The following is a 27,035-nucleotide window of genomic DNA, read 5'->3' as shown; positions in this document are numbered from 1 at the left end:
GATCTTTATGAGCTACGGTGAATATTTATGAACGTAGAAAGGTGTCCTAGCTCCTAATATTAAGTCTTTGAAGGTGGCTATTATTATAACATACAAGTATTTATTTAATAATTATAGACTTAAGCTATGCTTAATAATGTGCATCGGCACTTTACAGCATAAGGTTCCTAACGCCGGTGTTAAAACAGACAGTATTCCCACGCCGACAAGCGTGAGCAACGAACAGTATTCCCGCTAACGTCATACGCGGTAGCCAATAGCAGCACACCCCCCAGAAAGGCCTACCTGATTGTTCCTAGTTGACTTGGTAGTGTATTGTTGTGCGCTAGTTTAACATTTACAGTGCTTGCAGCAGTGATTTTGTTAAATTTTATCTTATTACTTCTTTTGTACTCACGGGAAATACAAGTCCACACTAAACAGTAAGAGTCTTTACGAATCGCCGTTCATTATAAGACACCGTGTGAATGCTGAGTGTACAGTTTGCTGTGCGAAATTTATTCTTGGACACGGAGGACGCATCGAGCAAATAACTTACGCGAAATCTACCGAACATCAAATTGCGCTTCAGTCAACTCTCAAAGAAGAAAAACTGATAATCAGTTAGCAGTGAAAGTAGTGTAAGGCATGGATAATCAACTTTCGGCGCAAAAAGCCACATTTGCATGCCACACTGTGATACACAATCAGAGCTTCAAGTCCGTGGAGTGCACCACTGACATAATTAAAGCACTGTTCAACAAGAAGTTCTTGTGCTCGCAATTAAAACCAGATCATTTATGACAAACGTATTACGCCGTTTGCTATGAACAAATAATGAGAGAAGAACAGATTATGCCAGAGACGATAGATTTTTCCAACCCCGCGGATTTCAAGCTTGGTTCCTTTAGTGGTTGGGTTTTGACGTCCAGATAAAGACAGCATACCGAGAATGTTGGAGTTTGTGAACTTTGGTTTTGAAAATACGGAGCATTTGCCCTGGATTGTCTGTAGAGGTGATCCAAAAGTTCGATCTTAAGAGAAAGATTATTGCAATTTCTGCTGACGCTACAAATACCAATTATGGAGGAAAGAAAAAGAAAGACAAAAACAATCTTAAAAGAGTGTAAATAATTTAATAGGTGTAGGATGTTCTATTTGTAATGGCTACAGTACTGTCCAAACTGGCGGTTTAATCTGTTCACTTACAGCCACAGCCACCTATATTAATACAGTATATGTAACAAAATCTCACAATATATCCTTTTAGGGTCAAGAAGAATTTGCAATACCGGTATTTTAATAACCAGCGGCGTAATGGTTATGGCTGTTGTGACGTCACGCCTTGCCTCACATTGTGAATTACATTTCCTCCTGGTGCTTTTTATAATATTTTCGTCGGTTACAACGGAAATTATATTTTAAATTACTGCTGAGTATTAAAAAGATAATACTGTTTGTTGTATTTCTAATTTTGTATGTTCTATTTATCACTTTTTTTGTTATTTGCGATAAATATTTCTTTTTCACACATTACTGTTTAGCGTGGTACCCACTATAGCGTTGGTGGTTCCTTTCACGATACTGTGTTTGCATTCTGATAAACAATTAAAGTTATTCTTGTGATAAGCGTTTGATAGTTATCTGATTTACCAGCTATTGAAAGTCATTGTTTGTTAAACAGTAAAATTCAACTAACTGTCCTTTAACAAGTGTCTTATTACAATAGAGATTTTTTCTGAAATTCGTTTCAAATATTCTGTGCATTGAATAGGGAAAGGTAACCCAAATCTAACTGAAGTTGCAGACAAAATAAATATGTTGCTCAACAAATCATAAGCCGGAAAATCCTTCTGCTTTTTGACATCTATAGTAAAACAGCAGTTACAAGAGATAGGAAGTGATGGTCTAGTGACACAAGAGCAATTTGATGATACCATCACAGCTTTCTGTAATATCTACATTGAGTATAGTCATGGATGGTACGAACAATTTATGGACTCTCATCAACCAATAAAATGGATCACCCTAAATAAAACCATCAGCAAGATTCTAGTTCAGTAATTGTGTAGTTTTGTAAAATCTAGTGTCATGAACTTTATTGAGGATGAGAAAGAACTGTTTGATGGAAACTGCTTTGTAAGTAGCTAGGTCTACATACAGTTGAAGTAAGGGACTCAAATTTGAAATTAATGTGTCAATGAAAATGGCAGGAAATATTTATTCATTTTCACAGGGAGTGAGTAAATCTAAAACATTTTAGAAGCTTCGTTGAATTTTCCTGAGCTATTCCAGGTCTAATGTGTTAATCGAAAGAATGTTTTCAGTAATTAAAGCTTTGTAAGAGTTAAAAAAACTATAAAAACCACATATGTTAGTTTCTCTTGTACAGGCTTCTACGATTTGAAACTTAGTACAAACACACATTTGGAGCGAATACACGCCACTAAAAATACTACTCATGTACCAGTGAGTCTGTACAATCATCCTCAATGTGAAATATATGAAATCTGTTTTCATATATATACATGAAAATTGTATGTGAAACATTGCTTTACCTCTCATCAATGGTATGGCAAATTACGTGAAAATAAATTAAGCCTATATTGTTGGTAGTTCTATGGTACGCTGATTTTTGTTTGTTATTTTAAAAATATCATGAATTTGGTTAATAATAATATGGGGCTCCAGCCATGACAAAACTATTCTGCCAGGTGTGCAAGATAAACGAGACTGGCAAAATATGCTCAGACTTTAAAAGTATAATGTAATAATTCCAATTCCAAAGAAGGCAGTTGCCAACAGACACAAATTATTTGCAGAACAATGGAAAAACTGACAGAAACCAACATTGGGGAAGATCAGTTTGGTTTCTGGAGAAATTTAGCAACACAAGAGGCAATACTGCCCTTACAACGGGTCAACAGAAAGGTCCGATCTTACTCGTCGGCTTTGACCCGTGACGTAAGCGTGTTGTGGTGTGTGACGTCATTATGGCGCGGAAAACCTAATACATGGTTTGATGTACTCTTGTTTAAAGAACATGTATACGTAATATGAAGCAATTTGATGAACATATTGATCTGTAGCGTAGCCCACTTGAGGTTAGGTTGGGAGTTTTTTTTTTGGAATGCGGCCGCGGCAGCGGCCGCCTATGATTCGAAAATATTGATTTGACACTAATGAAGCCTGTGGGGGGATGGGGGGGCACTGCAGACTCCCCCCACCGCATAACGACATATTTAGTTTCTCCCCACCCAAAAACCCCCAATTTCCCACGCTTGTCCCGTTACAGTCATTAGGCTTTTTGTGAAACTTGTGTATTTCAGTGTTTACAATACGTATTCGATGTTTTTATATCCGCCATATTGGAATTGTTGTTTATGGTCGTTTCCGTGGTATTTGTGACGTCATGGGTCAAAGCCGACGGGTAAGATCGGACGCTTCTGTATTTCCCTTACAACTTATTGTAGAAGATAATTTGAAGAAAGGCAGACTGCATTTATAACATTTGTAGATTTTGAGAATACTTTTTACAATACCGGCTAGATATGCTCTTTGAAATTCAGAAAGTAACAGGGATAGCATACAGTGATGAAGGATTATCAACTATTTGTACAGAAACCAGACTGCAGTTATCAGGGGCATAAAAGGGAAGTAGTTGAAAAGGATGAATCTTCAACAATACCAGTCACTTGTGTCAGTGAAATATCAGAAGAATCATTAACCAAACTTTGGCCAAATATCTGAGACAAAATCCAGTAGGAAATAAGTCAGCAGTAATTGTTACACTCTGTACTCTATGTCTCAGTGAGAAGGCTAGTCTGAAATATGTGTTGCTCTGATACCATTAACTTCACATTGTTCTCTTCCCTTTCTACTGCACTATATTTCTGGGTGACATTTGTTGACTGATTTTCACATATAACTAAAGTATGCAATACATTTTTTGTTTTCCGAACAACTTGCTGCTAAGTAGTTTTTGATTTCTAAGGAAGAAGCAGGTCTACTGGGGATGACTAGCATTTTATATGACAATATACTGTTCTTCCTTCTAGAAACTCCTGCAACTGCAGAAGAAAAAATTACATTTGACACAAATGATGTCCATCTAAAGAGCCCAGCAGAGATACTAATTAAGTGGGACAGTGCAAACTTGACAAGTAATTCAGCAGCACAACTGACAATATCTCTTTGGGGCTACCGAGAGTCCCGTAAGATGCCTGAGTTAGTGTATATTGATATACTGGAGGTAAGATCTTTCAATGCTATGTGATTGTATATTAAATGAGATATATGACATAGTCAACTAATAGTAATTTAGCAACTAGTAGTAGTTTCTAATTTGGTCTTACAACAGTTACGGTATTACATATAGCTTATGAACATGCACTACCATGTTTGGTGCAGTACAGTAACTGGAATAGTACTGTATAATTAATGTTGAAAAACAATCAGTCTTTTGTGATGTAGCTTATTCCACTAATGGAACACAGGAAAGTTATACATTTGTTATCCTGCTCTTCAGTTAAACACCAACTGAATATTTTCTCTCACAATTTGTGCAGCAAATGTTATGACAGAACAGTAAAAAGTGCACTTTCATCACACAGTTATAGTTATATGTTTCATAGGCCATATTCTTGTAAACTTTATGATGTAACATTCAATATTTGTATGACGTAGACTCACATTAGAACAAGATGTGAAATTTCTTCTTTTCATAATTCACAAACTTAGACAAAGACAGATAACTTTAAGAGCAGTAGGATTTGTTTCCATCTACCATATTCATCTGGTTTCATATGAGCTGGAAATTTTGCTAGCGTTATGAGAAATCCATTAATGAGCTAGGGTATGCACACACACAAAATGAAACACTCTCATCTAAATCCTATATAGCCTATTTGTCATAAAAATAGGTGGAATTGCAACATTAACATAGTGCTGCTTGTAAACTCCTCTCATATATAAAAAGTATTAGATTGCTGACCAGCTTTTCTGACAACAATGACAGTACATCTGGTTACGTGTCAGTGCTTTTAGTTATATGATCAATTGAAGAATTTGAATTCTGTTACTAATCTGGTTGGTCATAAATTTCCTTCTGCTTCCTCCAGCTGTTTTCAAGGGTTGGCCAATGGGTTGGTTAGTTATTAAACAGATCACAAGATGTTTTCTATTTGTTCATTTCCAAAAGCCATATTATCTGCTCATTACTGCTGTACATCTGTCACAATTTATAAAAACTCAGTTTGTTGTGCAACATTGCCAAGTGTCAAAGCGTAACAAGCATCACCGATGTCTCTCTGGCCGACTGACAAAGCACTTTTCCTTTCCTTGTACACAAAAATAGATGCTTTCTGACGTGCAGGTAATGCCACATTTACAAGTCAATTCAACAATTTTGTTTTAATAACTTTGATTCTTTGAATTATATAATTGTTTGGTTTGTAGTATTTAGCTTTTATAATAAAGCAGATAACTGAAAACATAAGAAGAACTGACATTAGAAGAACTGACATAAGAAGAATTGACATTATGTCTTTAATTAAGCTAGCCAAATCTGGTCATTACTCATTATTTGAATCTATGTGTAATAGATGTGATTTAGAAGTGTATATGCAGTCATGCAAAAAATGCCTTTAGTTTGTGTGCACTAATAACCGTTTAAATAAGGTTATAACTCGTTCTACTTTTCCTCTGAGCATAAATATGAAAACTGTAGAAAAATTATCTTTCAAGGATATGGCATTTTTCTATTATGTGATAAAATTGGTTTAAGTATGGTGTGGATTATATCTCCTTGCACTGCCAAAGTTGTTGGTGTTTTTATACCTGATTTGGTTGAAAATTGAAAATGTAGTCATAATGTGAAGAAAATAGTGGAGTATCGATCTCTTCATTAGAGGTAAAAGAAGGTGTTCTGAGGTTTGTTTCATATGCTGTAGTGAATGGCATATTTACTGCATCATGTTGGGTCAGGAAAATTCCCTGGCCATCTTGGAACCTTTTGAGCACCTTATAACAGAACTTCCTCTGTTTGCACTTTACTGTCACTTGGAATGCATCACTGTTTCCCATTTCAGCCTGTGCTTTGTAATGGTACCCATACCACAATAAGTCCACCTCCATAGTTCAGAAGTCAATATATATGGTTGCTATGCAGAGGACCTGCATTCAATTCCTTGAACTTGATTGGAGGAAATGGGATGCCCTCTGCCTCATGATGGCAGTTGAGGAGCCACTCGACTGAGAAATAGTGGCTTCAGGATCAAGAAAGACAACAATGGCTGAGGAGGCAGTGTGCTGATAATTCTACTAGAAAAAAAAAATGAAAGATTGTGAAATATGTGGTGATTTTAACATTGATATGGGAAGAGAGACACAGAGAAAGCAAAAATTTGAGGAGCTTCTACTACAGCACAACATTAAGGCAACTGTTATGGAACCAACAAGAGTGACTTTGGAAACTGAGTCAATTATTGACATAATTATCACTGATATAGATAGCAATGCATATACAACAAACAGGAATTTCTGATCATTTTGGACAGCTTTGTGAAGCATATGGAAATCTTAACTCACAAAAGGAAGATAAAAGTGTAGAAAGAGATGTTAGACTTATCAGACAACAAAATATCAACATGTTCGAAGTGATGTTAACAGAAGAACAGTGGATGGACACACTTCAAGCCCAGGGAACAGATAAAAAATATAATGCTTTCCAAGACAGACACTATAACACATTATTTCAGTTTAGCATTTCCAAAAACCAAGAGTAAAAGAAAAAATCTCAAAAATAAGCAGTGGACCATGAAGGAAGTAATAGAACAGAGAGCTACCTTAATAGAAATGAAACAGAGAGAAAATATTGAAACATACAGGCAGCACCAGAAGAAATACAGGCAGTTGCTAAGACAAGAAAAATCAAAATCAGTTAATGAGTTTATTTCAAAATCAACAAATAAAATGAGAGCAGCTTGGAATGTAATTAACTCTGAGATGGGCAAGAAAAAATACTCACAGAAAACAAATGAAATAGAAACTATGACAGTAAATAACAAAATCATCACAGATAAAACAAAAATTGCCAACATCCTGAATAATAACTACACAGATGCAATAGAAAAACTAAAGCATGGATAAATAGCCAAGGAACTCACCAAACTATTGTGACAGATAAACCAAGCCACTCAATGTTCCTGAAACCAGTGTCTGAAAAGGAACTGACAAATGTTATTAAAAAGCTAAAAGCAAAAAAGTCTGCTGGACATGATGAAGTGTCAAACTACCTAATCAAGCAGGTGGCAGCAGAAATAATTATGCCACAACTGGATATTGCCAACTGCTCTTTCCAAGAAGGAGTATTTCCAGATAAACTCAAATTAGTTAAAGTAGTCTCTGTATACAAAAAGGGAGAGTACGATGACCCTAACAACTACAGGCCAGTATCTTTAGTATCAGGATTCTCCAAAGTATTAGAAATTCTCATGTTAAACAGAATAACTGCTTATTTGGAAAAACATAATGTACTAACTCCAGCACAGCATGGATATCAGAAAGGGAAATCAACGGAAACAGCAACTGAATCATTAACAGATTCACCCGTACAGGCCTTGGACAACAAGTTGCCAGTGTCTGGAGTTTTTCTTGATCTATCCAAGGCATTTGACACAGTTGATCATACAGACCTAGTAAAGAAACTTGAGAGTAATGGTATTCGTGGACATGCAGCAAACTGGATAACATCATATCTAAGTAACAGGAGGCAATATGTAGCCATAAATAACTTATACAGATCAGAAGTTAGAAGCACTAAGTATGTTGTACCTCAAGGATCTGAAATGGGACATGTTCTCTTCAATTTATTTGTGAATAATATACAGACATGTGAAAATGAAATCAAAATACTTTATGCAGATGATATGACTGAGCCAAATGTTTCCAACAATTTGGAGGCACTTGAACAAAATACATTCATATTAGTCAGTAGTAAAGCACAATGGCTCTCTAAAAATGAGTTAATTATTAATCTGAAAAGAAAAACCTATGTACATGGTCCTCAAAAATAAACAAAGAGAAGAACATATGGATGTTTTCTTATATGAAAAAGAACTGGAAGAAATAGCTTCAGTTAAGTTTTTGGGCATTACAATAGACAGTGAGCTAAACTGGAAACAGCAGATAAACACTGTTTCCAGTAAGCTAAGCTCAGTGATATTTATAACGAAACAACTGGCTCGGTATACTCACCGAGACCTGTTGTGCATTGCCTATCATGGACTTTTTGAACCATACGTGCGGTATGGAATCACAGTATGGGGGAATATTCACATTACAGAAGCACGCCCTTGAATAATATTGAAAAAGAAGCAAAAAGAATCATGTAAAAGTTGTTTCAAAGAGCTAAACATTCTAATGTTTGCATAATTGTATATATGCAAGACCACTGTGAGTGCATTATGTGATCACACAAAACTGAAGACTAATTTTAATATCGTGTGACTAGGACATCCGGTCGGGTAGACCGTTTGCCGAGTGCAAGTCTTTCGATTTGACGCCACTTGCGCGTCGATGGGGATGAAATGATGATGATTAGGACAACACAACACCCAGTCCCTGAGTGAAGAAAATCTCTGACCCAGCCGGGAATCAAACCCGGGCCCTTAGGACTGACATTCTGTCTCGCTGACCACTCAGCTACCAGGGACGGACACTGGAGCGTAATGAGACTGTTCATACACACAACACAAGGAACAGAAAACAACTGGGGTGCATTTCACATACACTTAAGATTTTTGAAATGAGTAATAGTAGTTTAAAGATTCATAACTCAAACAGTTCAGGTATAACCATTTGCTAAACATACATCACGAACTGTATGACAACTGTGCATAAACAGGATGCCAGTAGCAAGCATTGCAAGTCTGACATCAATGTAGTGTTGCATGTTATTGTAATTGTTCATAACTAAACACCAAAATTGAAAGTTGAACTTTGTGAGACAGTTATTGGACAACGACAATACAAAATTCATGAAATACAACATTTTGAAAACCAGTGCTAGAATACTGAGTAAATAAATTAGAATATCTGGAACAGGGCCTAAAGTGGTTTTGATTCCTTGACCCAGCACTAGGAAATATGAATGTGCTAATTGAAAACTTAGTTATTAGTGCAGCCTGTAATTTATTATCTAATGAATTAAATAAATTTCTGCTATGTGTGTAGATAGCCTTCTATGAATGTGGGTGTGTTTTCTACTTCAGAAGAAGTAATTTGTCTGGAAAATTAAATATTTTAGCGGTCTTTTTCTTTTTATCTATCTGCAACTAAAAGCCTCCTCTATGTAGTGAGTAGCATTATCTTTTTAAATAAATTAGTATAATTATAATATAATAATATGTAGTATAGTATATAACATAATAATAATAATAATAATAATAATAATAGAAGTAAATTAAAGTGTAACAGGAAATGATGCGAAACGATTCAAATTCTGTATATCTGACAGGAATCAGAGGGTGTTAGTAGGAAATCTAGTGGTGAATGGTAGACATATTTTGAATTATCCATACATACTGTGACTGCCAGCTACCCAACTGCTACACCAGTATGACATGGTCTAACCAACCGCAGTGGAGTTTGGCACAACCTATGGCCACTTGCTGGCCACCAAATTCCAGTGCCAATCCAGTGCAATCTATCTTTTCTGTGTGACCTTCTGCTGTGTTTCCCGTTGCGCCCTCTAAACATTATTTCTGTACCAAAAAATCTGGTCTTTTCAGCTTAATGTCTGTTATGTCCTGCATCACAGGTCTTTTAAGTGCCCATATATTTCCCCTGCCACTATTGGTGTACTGTTTTCCTTGAAGTACAACACACAATTATGCTGTAGAGCACTACTGAGATCAGGCCACCCACTGTGATTCCAGGCCAACACAAGCTAATGCTGCCAGGAGTCCTGAACAAGCTACTGCCAACTTCTTAAACAGGATGTGACGCAGAATATATCAATTATTAAGCTGCAAAATACTAATGTGAATTCTTTACAGACGAATGGAAAAACTAGTAGAAGCCGACCTCGGGGAAGATCAGTTTGGATTCCTTAGAAATATTGGAACACGTGAGGCAATACTGACCCTACATCTTATCTTAGAAGCTAGATTAAGGAAAGGCAAATCTACGTTTCTTTGACAATGTTGACTGGAATACTCTCTTTCAAATTCTGAAGGTGGCAGGGGTGAAATACAGGGAGCGAAAGGCTATTTACAATTTGTACAGAAACCATATGGCAGTTATAAGAGTTGAGGGACATGAAAGGGAAGCAGTGGTTGGGAAAGGAGTGAGACAGGGTTGTAGCCTTTCCCCGATGTTATTCAATCTTTATATTGAGCAAGCAGTAAAGGAAACAAAAGAAAAATTCGGAGTAGGTATTAAAATCCATGGAGAAGTAATAAAAACTTTGGGGTTTGCCGATGACATTGTAATTCTGTCAGAGACAGCAAAGGACTTTGAAGGGCAGTTGAATGGAATGGATAGTGTCTTGAAAGGAGGATATAAGATGAACATCAACAAAAGCTAAATGAGAGTAATGAAATGTAGTCGAATTAAGTCGGGTGATGCTGAGGGAATTAGATTAGGAAATGAGACACTTAAAGTAGTAAAGGAGTTTTACTATTTGGGGAGCAAAATAACTGATGATGGTCGAAGTAGAGAGGATATAAAATGTAGACTGGCAATGGCAAGGAAAGCGTTTCTGAAGAAGAGAAATTTGTTAACATCGAATATAGATTTAAGTGTCAGAAAGTCATTTCTGAAAGTATTTGTATGGAGCATAGCCATGTATGGTAGTGAAACAGGGACGATAAGTAGTTTGGACAAGAAGAGAATAGAAGCTTTCGAAATGTGGTGCTACAGAAGAATGCTGATGATTAGATGGATAGATCACGTAACTAATTAGGAGGTATTGAATAGGATTGTGGAGAAGAGATGTTCGTGGCACAACTTGACAAGAAGAAGGGATCGGTTGGTAGGACATGTTCTGAGGCATCAAGGGATCACAAATTTAGCATTGGAGGGCAGCGTGGAGGGTAAAAATTGTAGAGGGAGACCAAGAGATGAATGCACTAAGCAGATTCAGAAGAATGTAGGTTGCAGGAGGTACTGGGTGATGAAGAAGCTTACACACAATAGAGTAGCATGGAGAGCTGCATCAAACCAGTCTCAGGACTGAAGACCACAACAACAACAAGCTGATAAGACAGATTTTTTGGTACAGAGTTGATGCTTAAGGCAAACAATCCTGTTGGGGAACTTCTGCAACTGAGCATTGTTATAGACATGAAAATCACTGCTTCAGTTGTAAGGTTTGTTTTTTTTAAATATTATGACCGGTTGCAGGCTTACAAATTCCCAACATCAGGTCCAAACAAGTGAAGTGTGACAAAAATAATTTTTACGTACACATGTATGCATAAAACAATGAAAACTAAGTACCTTGGCGACAACTAAAACAAAACAAAGAAACTGGTCAGGTGAAGAAGCATGGTATAAGATAAGAATTAGAACACCTAGGTCATGTGCTGTGACCCCAAGTGCCATGAGACTGGGTAGAGCAAAGGCGACCACTGCAAGTGATAGTCGAGCACAGAGAGTCGCACACAAATGAGGGAGCTAAATTGGTAAACTTTGGTGTTACGATACTATGGCCATGTTAGGATGACTGGAAGTGAATGACATGAGGCTGATGAGCCCAGCTTTTCACATTTAAACTGAGATTTTTAAATGCAGGATCAGAGGCAAAATATTATAAAGTGATGTAAATGTCATGAAAGGAGCAGAGAAAAGCACAATAAGACAAATTTAATGGCTTACTGAAGACATTAAAATAAGAAAACAAAATGAGTAAGTAATAAATTCACAAAATAAAAAAAGCTGGTAGCTTAAAGAGACCTGTGCAAAATAAAAACTAAATGAACATTAAGTTTTTTCCTGCTGGTGATAGGCAGCTACAGTTTAGTGGCTATACGTTTAGCAAAGTTCCAGTAGTATGCCATAATAAATTTTCTTGATGAGTAGTTTCACATTAGTTTTTGCTGCTTTAGATACAGGGTCTCAATTATTGAACTATACAAGATAAAATCGTCATAACTTCTGAACAGTTTGTGTTAGGACATCAAACTGCACTGTTCGCCACGGGGCATGATAGGAATGCACATGCCCTCGAACCTTCTTGCTGTTTTCCATTTGCATGTAAAAAGCAAAACTGGTGCATTTTGAGGACTGAGAATCCACATTTCATTATCGAGAAGCCTCTTCACCCTCAATGAGTGTTTGTGTGGCGTGCAATGCCGAGTCACAGAATAATCGGCATGATGGCATGGTGTCTACCGAATGGTATGTGAAGGTTTCAGAAGATGATTTCATCCCCATTATCCAAAGAACCCTGATTTTGATAAGATGTGGTTCATGCAAGATGGAGCTCGACACCATCGAAGCAGGAGAGTGTTTGATGTCCTGGAGGAGCACTTTGGGGACCACATTCTGGCTCTGGGGTACCCAGAGGCCACTGGCATGGGCCTTGATTGGCCACCATATTCTCTGTATATGAACACATGTGACTCCTTTTTGTAGGGCTTTATGAAAGACAAGTTGGGCAGCAATAACCCCAAAACATTGCTGAGCTGAAAACACCAATTCAGGAGGTGATCGACAGCACATATGTTCCAACACTTTGGCAGGTTGTGCAGAATTTTGCTATTCGTCTGCGCTACATCATCGCCAATGATGGCAGGCATATTGAACATATCATAACCGAAATTTGAATCGATGTTTACATGTTGAATAAAGTGTGTACAGGCCATAGTTTATAACTAATTTACGTTTTTTTTCATATTGTTCAATAATTGTCACACCATATATCTACTGTATTAGTTCTTGTGGTTTTTATGATTATAATCCAATTTTTTTTATTTGTATCATGTAGACTGGTACACCAAATGCTGGATCATTCACTATTGCACCAGCAAATTTTCGCAACAGGAACAATTACCTGGTGACAGATGCACATTTTGGCTTTATACAGATCAACCTAACCAATCCTGAGATATATGCTGGTTCATCAATCTCACCGTAAGTAGTTTGTCTGATGCAGTATGATACTCTTTTTTACAGAATAATACAACAGGCAATGGGCAGCTAAATTCTACTTTTATAAATATATCTGGTGTATTTGTTATTTCTGACAAGGATATACAATAACTTGCTCAAATTGAAACAGAAAAAAGAAGGCATTAGTAATCTTACAGACTATACGGGGGTATGTGACAAGTATCTTCTCACCAGAAATTGGCAGATAATTACAGCTGTACACAACAGCCAAGAGGGATTACGCAAATTTTCACAGATGATTGCAATTATAATGTATATCAGACATGGTTCAAAATCTAGCTTACAAACTAATATGTAGTGGATAACTTTTTCATAAAAAATAACAGCTGATAGAGAGGAGACATTGTACATATCATCCTCTGTTCATGTTGTGTTTCCACATTTGCCCTTCTTCTATTTCATTTCGTTTTTATTTGTCCCTACCTGATTTGTCTCACTTCATCATTGAACTGTATTTTACACTTTGTAGGTCTGTTTGAAGTTTTAATGACAGTTATTGCCTTAAATTGTGTGCAAGAGATAAAAAGCATGGAGATAAGATGCACTCTGAGCATATTTTTTTGAAAATTTTCACCATGTTAAAGAACCTGCTTTAAGAATTTATGCAAGAAATATAACATTTTGGGGTCTAATGACATTTTACCAAGGTCTTATTTAAGACTTCCCTCGTAATGAATTCTGCCAATTTTTGCAAGACTGTTGCTTATGGCAGTCCAATTCATCAAGTATATCTTAACCGATGACAGGAGGGTAATATTTGGCGTGCGTAACGAGTTGTGGATGTCACATGGCTATACACAGCTAGCAGCAGCATGGATCAATCACCCAATGCTGCTAGTCGCATTGCAAACAGTGACATGGAGGTGTCAAAAGAAGAGCAAAGAGGTGTTGTTCATTTTCTGACAGTGGAAGGAGTAGGAAGAAAGGACATTCATCGACAAATGTCACAAGTGTACAGTGAACACTGCACGTCCATTGCAAGGGTCAAGGCGTGGCACCAATGCTTCAGGGAAGGACGGGTGTCATTAGCCAATGATGCACAGTCTGGAGCACCACACTACATTACCAATGACATTATCCAGCTGGCGGATGCATTCATTATTGAGGACTGCTGAGAGACAGTGAAAGCCATAGCCCCCATGTTCAGACTGAGTGTTGGAAGTATTCACACCATCATAAAGGAACAACTGCACATGCAGAAAGTGTGTGCCTAATGGGTGCCCCACAGTCTTCAACCACACCAGGAAGCATGTCAAATGGTCCACTGTCTTGCTCGTCTGCTGCGCTATGCTTGGGAAGGGAATGTGTTCCTGGCATGAGTGATGGCTGGAGATGAGTCATAGTGTCATCACTTTGAACAAGAATCAAAACGACAAAGTCTCAAGTGGAAGCATCCAGGGTCACCACCAGCAAAAAAAGCCAAGTCCATTCAGAGGAGAGCAGGAAAGGTTATGCTGATATTCTTCTTTGACCAAGATGGCCCCCTTCTGATTCACTTCCTGCAGCACAGGACAACAGTGAATGCCCAGCGTTACTCACAAACGACCAGGTAATCTCACCCCTGAGGTAATTCTGCTCCACGACAATGTAAAGCCTCATGTGGCCAACACAAGCCTCATAAGGCCAACACAGTTGCGGCACTCCTGCAGAAATTCAAATGGGAGATTCTCGGCCATTCTCCATACAGTCTGGACCTCTCTCCCTGTGATTACACCATTTTTGGTCCCCTTAAAAAGGCTCTGTGGGGCAAATGATTCACCTCAGATGATGACGTCCGGCTGTACATTCGGAACTGGTTAACATCACAGCCCCAGTAATTTTATGAGACAACCATTCACAACCTTGTGGAAACAAGTGTCTCGACAGCCAGGATCAGTACTTCTAACATACAGGTACTGGTTTCTGTAACTATGCCTCCAGCTCATTTCTTTTTGAATGCCCCTTACAGTTCTATCAGCAACAGTAACCTGCCTATTTGAGGAGACATGACTGTTGAGGCCAGACTATATTGGCCTGGTGACAAAAGTGGACACAAAAATTGGAGACTACAGTGGCTCAGAGGACTTTTTCGGTTTTGCTTCATTGGATTTCCTTTGTGTCTTCCTCCATTTTTCACAGCAGATATGGATCTGTGTTCCACTAAGTGAGGATGCAAAGAATTCTTCTGTTTCATGGACCCTGACATATGTGCTTCAGTTTATGTAAATATTTGTAACCTTGATGGTTCCAGGAATTCTCCTGTGTCAGTACAGCAACTTTGTTTTTAATTTCATTCTTAAATTCTATGCCTCTAGTCCTCTTTCACTTTTCATTAAAGCCTTTTAAAGTACAGAGACAGTAGTTACCCAATATCTGGTTATTAAAATGTTTGGTGGTCTGGGTTAGTAATTCATTTTATCACTACTGCAAAGTTCTTTCCCTGCTTTTAGATGCATGAAAGGTCCTCAAACCTCTGTGCATGTAAAGGGGGGAGTATCTTAAAAATATTCCTCTATCTTTTCTGATAAAATTAAGTTTTTGATATGAGAGTACCTTGATAGAATTCTTAAGCTGCTTTTTGTTGGAAAGCTGTTGTTTCTGGAATGCTCTTAGAATGCCTAAAATGTGTAATAGCCAGTGTTTCACCTTAATGAATGAGGCCTAGTGTCCACTGATAACATATACCACGTTGGTTCCAAAGTACATCCAAACAAAGCTCAAATGCGGTACTAAGACTAACGGAATTGAGGTGTGCCAAGATGTTGCCCACTAAGACTAATGTAATTGAGGTGTTCCAAGATGTTGTCCACAGATCTTTCTTCTACTTTTGCCTACATCCCTCTGGGAGATTGGGGATTATCTTCTGTTAGTGGTTTTAATATTCTGTACTTTTTGGAGATTCAGGTAGTGAAGTCAAGAGCATTGATACACACAGTGATCCACTTCTCACAGTTCTTGTTGAAAAATAATGTTGGTCTACCTAGTAAGATGATTTACAGTCCTCAGTCAGTCAGGATTCAATTCTGCAAGAAAACATAACAATGCTGAAAAATATTTTAACATCTCATTAACTCATCTATAAATGACAAAAAAGAAGAATGGCAGGTATACTTTATTAATGTGAACTTCTCTTTTTTTATGGAGATAGTTTCAGCCATTCAAAGGAGTAGATGTAGAATGCAACTGGTAGCAGAATATGGTTTTAGTGGAGATATTTTGTGAAATACTATCAAAGATCTTGGCAATATCATAGAAAATAATACTGGACACTTTTTCTTATATATAGCAAAATAAGCTTTCATACTTTTCCATTACAATTCTTAGCAGAACAAAAACTAAGAAGCTTTCAACAGCTAAAAATCAACAAGACAGGTTTGTATACTAGTACAAGTCACTGCCCCAAAAACCCAAAAACACTGATACTGTAAGATGAGTATATATAAGATCAAATAAGATTAATGCAGGTGTATACAAGAAACAGTTATATATGTGACAAGACATTTATTTCAATCAATATGCCATCTCCACTTTCCAGCCTTGACAGAGCTTTCGGTGTTGATTAACTGCCATGTTATTGTTTTTCCGTATGTCATCGTTTGGATGCGTATAGAGGGATATACAAGTACAGAAATGTTTAGGGAAATTCAGGGATACAGAAATACAAGTCGCTGAAGAATGAAATAAATAGGAATTGCAGAGAAGCTAAGATGAAATGGCTGCATGAAAAATGTTAAGAAATTGGAAAAAAAAATGATTGTCGGAAGGAATGACTCAGCATATAGGAAAGTCAAAGCAACCTTCAGTGAAATTAAAAGCAAGGGTGGTAACATTATGAGTTAAATGCAGAGGAGAGAGTAGATGGGTGGAAAGAGGACATTGGAGGCCTCTATGAGGGAAAAAATTGTCTGATGTTATAGAAGAAGAAATTGGAGAGGATTTAGATGAGATAGGGGATCCAGTATTAGAACCAGAATTTAAGAGAGTTTTGAAGGACTTAAGATAAAATAAGGCAGAAGGGAATAGATAACATTCAATCAGAATTTATAAAATCATTGGGGGAAGTGGCAACAAAATGACTATTCACATTGGTGTGTGGAATGTGTGAATCTGGAGCCGTGCCATCTGACTTCCAGAAAAATGTCATCCACACAGTTCCGAATACTGAAAGAGCTGACTAGTACAAGAATTACTCCACAATCAGCTTAACAGCTCAAGCATCCAAGTTGGTGACAAGAATAATATACAGAAGAATGGAAAATAAAATTGAGGATGTATTAGATGATGAACAGTCTGGCTTCTAAAGGCACCATAGATGCAATTCTGATGTTGCAGTTGATAATGGAAGCTAGATTAAAGAAAAATCAAGACCCCCTTGACAACATCAAATTGTTGCAAGGTGTTAAAAATCCTGAGAGAAATAGGGGTAGCTGTAGGGAGATACAGGTGATATACAATATGTACAAGAGCCAAGAGGGAATAATAAGAGTGAATGACCAAGAACAAAGTGCTCAGATTAAAAAGGGTGTAAGACGGGTTTGCAGACTTTTGTCCGTACTGTTCAATCTGTACATCAAAGAAGCAATGATGGGAATAAAAGAAAGGTTCAGGAGTGGAATTATCAATCAAAGTGAAAGGATATCAGTGATATGATTCACTGGTGACATTGCTATCCTGAGTGAAAGTGAAGAAGAATTATCTGATCTGCTGAATAGAATGAACAGCCCAATGAGTACAGAATATGGACTGAGAGTAAATTGAAGAAAGACAAAAGTAATGAGAAGTAGCAGAAATGATAACAGTGAGAAACTTAACATCAGGATTGATGATCACAAAGTAAACAGAGTTAGGGAATTCTGCTACATAGGCAGCAAAATAATCAATGACAAATGGAACAAGGAGAGCATCAAAAGCAGAATAGCACTGGCAAAAAGAGCATTCCTGGCCAAGAGAAGTCTATGAGTATCCAACATAGGCCTTAATTTGAGGAAGAAATTTCTGAGAATATACGTTTGGAGCACAGCATTTATGGTACTGAAACATGGACTGTGGGAAAACCAGAACAGAAGAGAATCGAAGCATTTGACATGTGGTGCTACAGATGAATTTTGAAAATTAGGTGGATTGATAAGGTAAGGAATGAACAGGTGCTTTGGAGAATTGGAGAGGAAAGGAATATGTGGAAAACACTGACAAGGAGAAGGGACAGGTTGATAGGGCATCTTTTAAGACATCAGGGAATGACTTCCATGGTGCTAGAGGGAGCTGTAGAGGGCAAAAACTGTACTGGAAGACAGAGATGGGAATACATCTAGCAAATAATTGAAGATGTAGGTTGCAAGTGCTACTCTGAGATGAAGAGGTTGGCACAGGAGAGGAATTCATGGCAGATTGCATCAAACCAGTCAGTAGACTGATGACCCAAAAGACAAAAGAAAAGAAAGAGGGATTTGGGATCAGCAGACCTATCATCCAGCAGTTTTTGGCTTCCCATACCTTGAGCCTCTTCCTTTCGTTCAAGTAGCTCCTCAGTTGGCATCAAAATGCTGAGTGCATTCTGCTCCAGTCCTCCCACCAGGGAAAAATCTGTGACAATACACAGTCACATTTCCAATTTCATTGGCATGTTCATTGTCTATTGTCTCCCATAATCCTTTTGCCTTTAGTCTATTTCTCATAAGATTGATGCTATTATTGCTTGTAATATATAACTTAGCTGCCTCTATACTCTGCAAATCACTGTGAAGTCCATGGTAGAGGGTACTATTTACTTGCTAGTATGTTTTAAGCAGATATAATTTCAAAATCAGAAGTAAAAATTTAAGTACAAGACTATATGAAACAAAAGAGAAAAGTCTGCTTATTAATTACCAGATCACTGGAGAATGTTTTCAGGCAGGGAGCTGTAAAGCAGAAGTAACACCTCTAGCTTTTCAGACATTTTAGTCAGTTTCAGGATCAAGGAGCAAGATAGAACAGAAATTTGAAAAAATATATAAAGAAAACTTTACTGCATTGTGTCAGATAAGAAAGTAACTGAAATGTTAATAAATCTGGAGATTTGGTGTTATACTTTTCATTTTCCTTCTGCCAAACTTAATAGTCCAGTCAGTGAAAGAAAATTAGGCAGAGAAACCATGTAGTCACAAAGCTTTGCACCATCTTAGGAGGGAGTGTCATAAACAACATACTAAAAATCTTAACTGATGGGGTTTGAGCATTGGGGTAGCAGGCATTTAGAGGTCACTTTTATATGTTTTTCTTGAAGGATTCAGAAACCCCTGTTCCCAGTGGAAACACTTTGCAGTACAAAACTAAACTACATTAAATTTAGTACAGAAAAAGCCCTATTCATTTCCTCTCTAGGACTAACAGTTTCAGTCTTGCAGGAGATGGAAAAATTGCAGATTATTAAAAATGTTGTTTTAACAATATAAAATTACTGTTTAGCTTTAACTGAAGTGGTTTAAAAACAAGTAGTAAATGTTTGTACAACATCTAAGTACAGCAGAACCATATTAAGGGTACATTGTGTTTTGGGAACGTAACAGGATAAGGCTGATACGTGTGGGGTAGAAGCAAGAGAGAAAGTAGGTCATCGAATTGTGTTCATGTATTTCCCTCCTTCATAGGTGCACAAACTGAAGACTGAGCTAGTGATTATCCACTCTGCCTATCCCAATATGTCACAAGAAGCGGCTACAGTGTGTTTCACAAAGGTATACCAACCTCTACAGCACTTCTTATGAAATTGTGGTGACACAGTGTGCAGATATGTCCAGGGGTGTATATTTCCCACAAAAGGCATTAACTCTATGTGGAAGGTCAAGTATGTATTACTAATCATACTGACATAAGTAACAGATATGGATGGATTCCTTATAAATCTCTGCACGCTGTTCTATACTGGTAGAGGGAAAATTAATTTTTTACAAGGATCCCCTTGACTGCGAGGTCGCAGAAGGCCAATGATGTTTACGGTATTTGATGCCCCGCATATTGTCTGCTGGCAACAGGGGTGGAACTGGAGGTATCCGGTGGTGACAGCAGCATGAGGCTACTTGAACTGCTTAGTCAACAAGTAATTTACAGCAGCACTAGTGATGTTGATACAAAGCAGAGCAGTGGCAACAGTAAGTAAAGCAAACATTTCATTACATCTACAGTAACAGTTGCCATAATTAACATTTCATCAGTAAGGAACCCAAGATATTTTGCAGAGTGCGAAAGAAGTGTTAGATGAAATATTAGCATTTCTACTAGATGATTCAATGGAACGTGTGGTGTCATGTATGCTTCACTGTGTGGACATCGTACATGGCGAGTACATTGATAACAATATGTGCTTAACAAGTGAAAGTGATATTGAAACAGGTGTTGAACTATGTAGTTCATCATCCTTGTTAGAGAGAGAGCCACAAATCCTGTATCCAAGGACTATAGTAGTGGACAATCGTTATCCAAGGAGTGGGAACTAAACATAATTATGGAAATGGTAGAGCATCAACAGAAAAAAAAATTACAAACAAATTTTGAATAATATGATCATATAGTGCATACAAAAAACTCTGATATTCAAGGGAGGACAAAGTGTACTTGTTACAAAAACTGGTGATACAGTTTACAGGATGGGCTTGATCCTGACCTACCATTTTATGCACGTGAAATTGTATACAACATAGATCACAGTGATTTCAAGGGAAGCAGTGGGTGGTTGCATAACCGCAAACGGTGCTACAGAATTGGAAGACACAAGATAATAAAATTACAAACATAGCATCAGCTTGATGATGCGTAGCGAATTGTGAGTCAGCCTGAAAATTTGTAACTGAGATAAACAAACTTATCCCATCACACAGTAAGGAGTTTGTTTTCCACTCTGACCAATCTGGATTTGAAGAAAAATGCATATGAAAGAAACTCTGGAAATTAGAGGTACCAAGAGAGTTGTATCAATATCAACTTAACACATTTGTATAAGTTGTTCTACTGTTAATCTGGATAGTAAATTGTCTGGGAAATTATTTATTTTGCTGCAAGAAGTTGGAGGTATGATTATTGTGCCTAGTGTTAAAAACCTTTTGTTTAACCCATCCAGTACCTCACAGAGATAAGAGATTTTCAGTTGTTAAATGGCTTCTAAAGCTGAACTGTACATTTGATAGCAAATTGTGTGACATAAAATGATCAATTATCCTTACATACACAAGCTTTTCAATAACTTTAGCAAACAATTATGGCATACAGATAGGTCTAAATTATCTACATTATCCTTTTCTCCCATTTTCTAAAGTGGTTTTACTACTGAGTACTTTAATCATTCCTAAAGGAAATATAACAAATATGGCTAAATACAGGGCTAACATGTGCATCACAGTACTTTAATATTCTGCTAGGCACTCCATCATATCCATGAGAGTCCTTAGTCTTCAGTGATTTAATTATTGACTCAATCTCACCCTTGTATGTATCACAGAGGAGTATTTCAGACATCAATCTCCAAAAGATGATGTAACTTACCAAATGAAAGCGTTGGCATGTTGATAGACACACACAAAGAGGGAAGGAGAGGGAAGGACGAAAGGATGTGGGTTTTAAGGGAGAGAGTAAGGAGTCATTCCAATCCCAGGAGCGGAAACGTTTACCTTAGGGGTAAAAAAGGACAGGTATACACTTGCACACACACACACATATCCATCCGCACATATACAGACACAAGCAGACATTTGTAAAGGCAAAGAGTTTGGGCAGAGATGTCAGTCGAGACGGAAGTACAGAGGCAAAGATGTTGTTCAATGACAGGTGAGGTATGAGCGGTGGCAACTTGAAATTAGCGGAGGTTGAGGCCTGGTGGGTAACGGGAAGAGAGGATATACTGTAGGGCAAGTTCCCATCTCCGGAGTTCTGACAGGTTGGTGTTAGTGGGAAGTATCCAGATAACCCGGACAGTGTAACACTATGCCAAGATGTGCTGGCCGTGCACCAAGGCATATTTAGCCACAGGGTGATCCTCATTACCAACAAACACTGTCTGCCTGTGTCCATTCATGCGAATGGACAGTTTGTTGCTGGGCATTCCCACATAGAAAGCTTCACAGTGTAGGCAGGTTAGTTGGTAAATCACGTGGGTGCTTTCACACGTGGCTCTGCCTTTGATCGTGTACACTTTCCGGGTTACAGGACTGGAGTAGGTGGTGGCGGGAGGGTTCATGGGACAGATTTTACACCGGGGGTGGTTACAAGGGTAAGAGCCAGAGGGTAGGGAAGGTGGTTTGGGGATTTCATAGGGATGAACCAAGAGGCTGCGAAGGTTAGGTGGACGGCGGAAAGACTCTTGGTGGAGTGGGGAAGATTTCATGAAGGATGGATCTCATTTCAGGGCAGGATTTGAGGAAGTCGTATCCCTGCTGGAGAGCCACATTCAGAGTCTGATCCAGTCCCGGAAAGTATCCTGTCACAAGTGGGGCACTTTTGGGGTTCTTCTGTGGGAGGTCCTGGGTTTGAGGGGATGAGGAAGTGGCTCTGGTAATTTGCTTCTGTACCAGGTCGGGAGGGTAGTTGCGGGATGCGAAAGCTGTTTTCAGGTTGTTGGTGTAATGGTTCAGGGATTCCGGACTTGAGCAGATTCGTTTGCCACAAAGACCTAGGCTGTAGGGAAGGGACCGTTTGATGTGAAATGGGTGGCAGCTGTCATAATGGAGGTACTGTTGCTTGTTGGTGGGTTTGATGTGGACGGATGTGTGAAGCTGGCCATTGGACAGATGGAGGTCAATGTCAAGGAAAGTGGCTTGGGATTTGGAGTGCAACCGTTGGTTGCGAAAGCTTGAATTTTGTGTGTGTGTTCGTGTTTGTTTGTGTGTCTATCAACATGCCAACACTTTTGTTTGGTAAGTTACATCATCTTTGTTATATATATAAATCAAAAAACAAAGATGATGAGACTTACCAAACAAAAGCGCTGGCAGGTCGATAGACACACAAACAAACACAAACATACACACAAAATTCAAGCTTTCGCAACAAACAGTTGCTTCATCAGGAAAGAAGGAAGGAGAGGGAAAGATGAAAGGATGTGGGTTTTAAGGGAGAGGGTAAGGAGTCATTTCAGTCCTGGGAGCGGAAACACTTACCTTAGGGGGAAAAAAGGACAGGTATACACTCGCACACACACACATATCCATCCGCACATACACAGACACAAGCAGACATTTGTAAAGGCAAAGAGTTTGGGCAGAGATGTCAGTCAAGGTGGAAGTAAAGAGGCAAAGATGTTGTTGAAAGACAGGTGAGGTACGAGCGGCGGCAACTTGAAATTAGCGGAGGTTGAGGCCTGGTGGATAACGAGAAGAGAGGATATACTGAAGGGCAAGTTCCCATCTCCGGAGTTCTGACAGGTTGGTGTTAGTGGGAAGTATCCAGATAACCCGGACGGTGTAACACTGTGCCAAGATGTGCTGGCCGTGCACCAAGGCATGTTTAGCCACAGGGTGATCCTCATTACCAACAAACACTGTCTGCCTGTGTCCATTCATGCGAATGGACAGTTTGTTGCTGGTCATTCCCACATAGAAAACTTCACAGTGTAGGCAGGTTAGTTGGTAAATCACGTGGGTGCTTTCACACGTAGCTCTGCCTTTGATCGTGTACACCTTCCGGGTTACAGGACTGGAGTAGGTGGTGGCGGGAGGGTGCATGGGACAGGTTTTACACTGGGGGCAGTTACAAGGGTAGGAGCCAGAGGGTAGGGAAGGTGGTTTGTGGATTTCATAGGGATGAACTAAGAGGTTACGAAGGTTAGGTGGATGGCGGAAAGACACTCTTGGTGGAGTGGGGAGGATTTCATGAAGGATGGATCTCATTTCAGGGCAGGATTTGAGGAAGTCGTATCCATGCTGGAGAGCCACATTCAGAGTCTAATCCAGTCCCGGAAAATATCCTGTCACAAGTGGGGCACTTTGGGGGTTCTTCTGTGGGAGGTTCTGGGTTTGAGGGGATGAGGAAGTGGCTCTGGTAATTTGCTTCTGTACCATGTCGGGAGGGTAGTTGCGGAATGCGAAAGCTGTTTTCAGGTTGTTGGTGTAATGGTTCAGGGATTCCGCACTGGAGCAGATTCGTTTGCCACGAAGACCTAGGCTGTAGGGAAGGGACCGTTTGATGTGGAATGGGTGGCAGCTGTCATAATGGAGGTACTGTTGCTTGTTGGTGGGTTTGATGTGGACGGACGTGTGAAGCTGGCCATTGGACAGATGGAGGTCAACGTCAAGGAAAGTGGCATGGGATTTGGAGGAGGACCATGTGAATCTGAGGGAACCAAAGGAGTTGAGGTTGGAGAGGAAATTCTGGAGTTCTTCTTCACTGTGAGTCCAGATCATGAAGATGTCATCAATAAATCTGTTCCAAACATTGGGTTGGCAGGACTGGGTGACCAAGAAGGCCTCCTCTAAGCGACCCATGAATAAGTTGGCATACGAGGGGGCCATCCTGGTACCCATGGCTGTTCCCTTTAATTGTTGGTATGTCTGGCCTTCAAAAGTGATGAAGTTGTGGGTCAGGATGAAGCTGGCTAATGTAATGGGGAAAGAGGTTTTAGGTAGGGTGGCAGGTGATCGGCGTGAAAGGAAGTGCTCCATCGCAGCGAGGCCCTGGACGTGCGGAATATTTGTGTATAAAGAAGTGGCATTAATGGTTACAAGGATGGTTTCCGGGGGTAACAGACTGGGTAAGGATTCCAGTCGTTCGAGAAAGTGGTTGGTGTCTTTGATGAAGGATGGGAGACTGTATGTAATGGGTTGAAGGTGTTGATCTACGTAGGCAGAAATACGTTCTGTGGGGGCTTGGTAACCAGCTACAATGGGACGGCCAGGTGATTGGGTTTGTGAATTTTAGGAAGAAGGTAGAAAATAGGGGTGCGGGGTGTCGGTGGGGTCAGGAGGCTGATGGAGTCAGGTGAAAGGTTTTGTAGGGGGCCTAAGGTTCTGAGGATTCCTTGAAGCTCCGCCTGGACATCAGGAATGGGATTACCTTGGCAAACTTTGTATGTGGTGTTGTCTGAAAGCTGACGCGGTCCCTCAGCCACATACTCCCAACGATCAAGTACCACGGTCATGGAACCCTTGTCCGCTGGAAGAATGACGATGGAATGGTCAGCCTTCAGATCACGGATAGCTTGGGCTTCAGCAGTGGTGATGTTGGGAGTAGGATTAAGGTTGTTTAAGAAGGATTGAGAGGCAAGGCTGGAAGTCAGAAATTCCTGGAAGGTTTGTGATTTTGAGGAAGAGGAGGTCGGTCCCGCTGTGACGGAGGACGGAACTGTTCCAGGCAGGGTTCAATTTGGATAGTGTCTTGGGGGGGTTGGATCATTAGGAGTAGGATTAGGATCATTTTTCTTCATGGCAAAGTGATATTTCCAGCAGAGAGTACGAGTGTAGGACAGTAAATCTTTGACGAGGGCTGTTTGGTTGAATCTGGGAGTGGGGCTGAAGGTGAGGCCTTTGGATAGGACAGAGGTTTCGGATTGGGAGAGAGGTTTTGAGGAGAGGTTAACTACTGAATTAGGGTGTTGTGGTTCCAGATTGTGTTGATTGGAATTTTGAGGTGGGATGTTTCCCTCTCTCTCTCTCTCTCTCTCTCTCTCTCTCTCTATATATATATATATATATATATATATATAAAAAGAAAGATGATGAGACTTACCAAACAAAAGCGCTGGCAGGTCGATAGACACACAAAGAAACACAAATATAGACACAAAATTCAAGCTTTCGCAACAAACTGTTGCCTCATCAGGCAACAGTTTGTTGCGAAAGCTTGAATTTTGTGTCTATATTTGTGTTTCTTTGTGTGTCTATCGACCTGCCAGCGCTTTTGTTTGGTAAGTCTCATCATCTTTCTTTTTAGATATATTTTTTCCACGTGGAATGTTTCCCTCGACTCTTTGTCTTCAAATATGTCTGCTTGTGTCTGCATATGTGTGGATGGATATGTGTGTGTGTGCGCGAGTGTATACCCGTCCTTTTTTCCCCCTAAGGTAAGTCTTTCTTCTCCCGGGATTGGAATGACTCCTTACCCTCTCCCTTAAAACCCACATCCTTTCGTCTTTCCCTCTCCTTCCCTCTTTCCTGATGAGGCAACAGTTTGTTGCGAAAGCTTGAATTTTGTGTGTATGTTTGTGTTTGTTTGTGTATCTATCGACCCCCTAAGGTAAGTCTTTCCGCTCCTGGGATTGGAATGACTCCTTACCCTCTCCCTTAAAACCCACATCCTTTCGTCTTTCCCTCTCCTTCCCTCTTTCCTGATGAAGCAACCGTTTGTTGCGAAAGCTTGAATTTTGTGTGTATGTTTGTGTATGTTTGTGTTTGTTTGTGTGTCTATCGACCTGCCAGCGCTTTTGTTTGGTAAGTCTTATCATCTTTGTTTTTAGATATATTTTTCCCACGTCGAATATTTCCCTCTATTTTATACACACAAAATTCAAACTTTCGCAACAAACGGTTGCTTCATCGGTTTTTAGTTTTTAGTTTTTAAAATGTCCTTTGTTTGAAATTTCAAATTTTTGTTTAATATGTAATGTGAGCCCATATTTATTCAACACTGTATGTCACATTACATGTTGTTGTTGTTGTTGTCTTCAGTCCTGAGTCTGGTTTGATGCAGCTCCCCATGCTACTCTATCCTGTGCAAGCTCCTTCATCTCCCAGTACCTACTGCAACCTACATCCTTCTGAATCTGCTTAGTGTATTCATCTCTTGGTCTCCCTCTACGATTTTTACCCTCCACGGTGCCCTCCAATGCTAAATTTGTGATCCCTTGATGCCTCAAAACATGTCCTACCAACCGATCCCTTCTTCTAGTCAAGTTGTGCCACAAACTTCTCTTCTCCCCAATTCTATTCAATACCTCCTCA

At 39.2% G+C, this 27,035-nt stretch overlaps 1 protein-coding gene across 2 annotated transcripts in view; it reads left to right on the top strand.

Annotated features, from left to right (window-relative positions):
- LOC126199085 (protein mesh) overlaps window positions 1-27,035 on the top strand; it is a 272,891-nt gene that overhangs the window by 113,558 nt on the left and 132,298 nt on the right. For both annotated transcript variants that reach the window (XM_049935832.1, XM_049935831.1), the window contains exons 8-9: window positions 4,038-4,231; window positions 12,971-13,116. In XM_049935832.1, the coding sequence (XP_049791789.1) occupies window positions 4,038-4,231; window positions 12,971-13,116 (340 nt within the window). The remainder of the gene's footprint in view (window positions 1-4,037; window positions 4,232-12,970; window positions 13,117-27,035) is intronic.

This window comes from Schistocerca nitens, chromosome 8 (assembly GCF_023898315.1).
Source record: "Schistocerca nitens isolate TAMUIC-IGC-003100 chromosome 8, iqSchNite1.1, whole genome shotgun sequence".
In the NCBI taxonomy this organism is placed as follows: domain Eukaryota; kingdom Metazoa; phylum Arthropoda; class Insecta; order Orthoptera; family Acrididae; genus Schistocerca; species Schistocerca nitens.
Note: the sequence above shows the minus strand (reverse complement) of the source record. Positions and strands in the feature narration are given on the sequence as shown.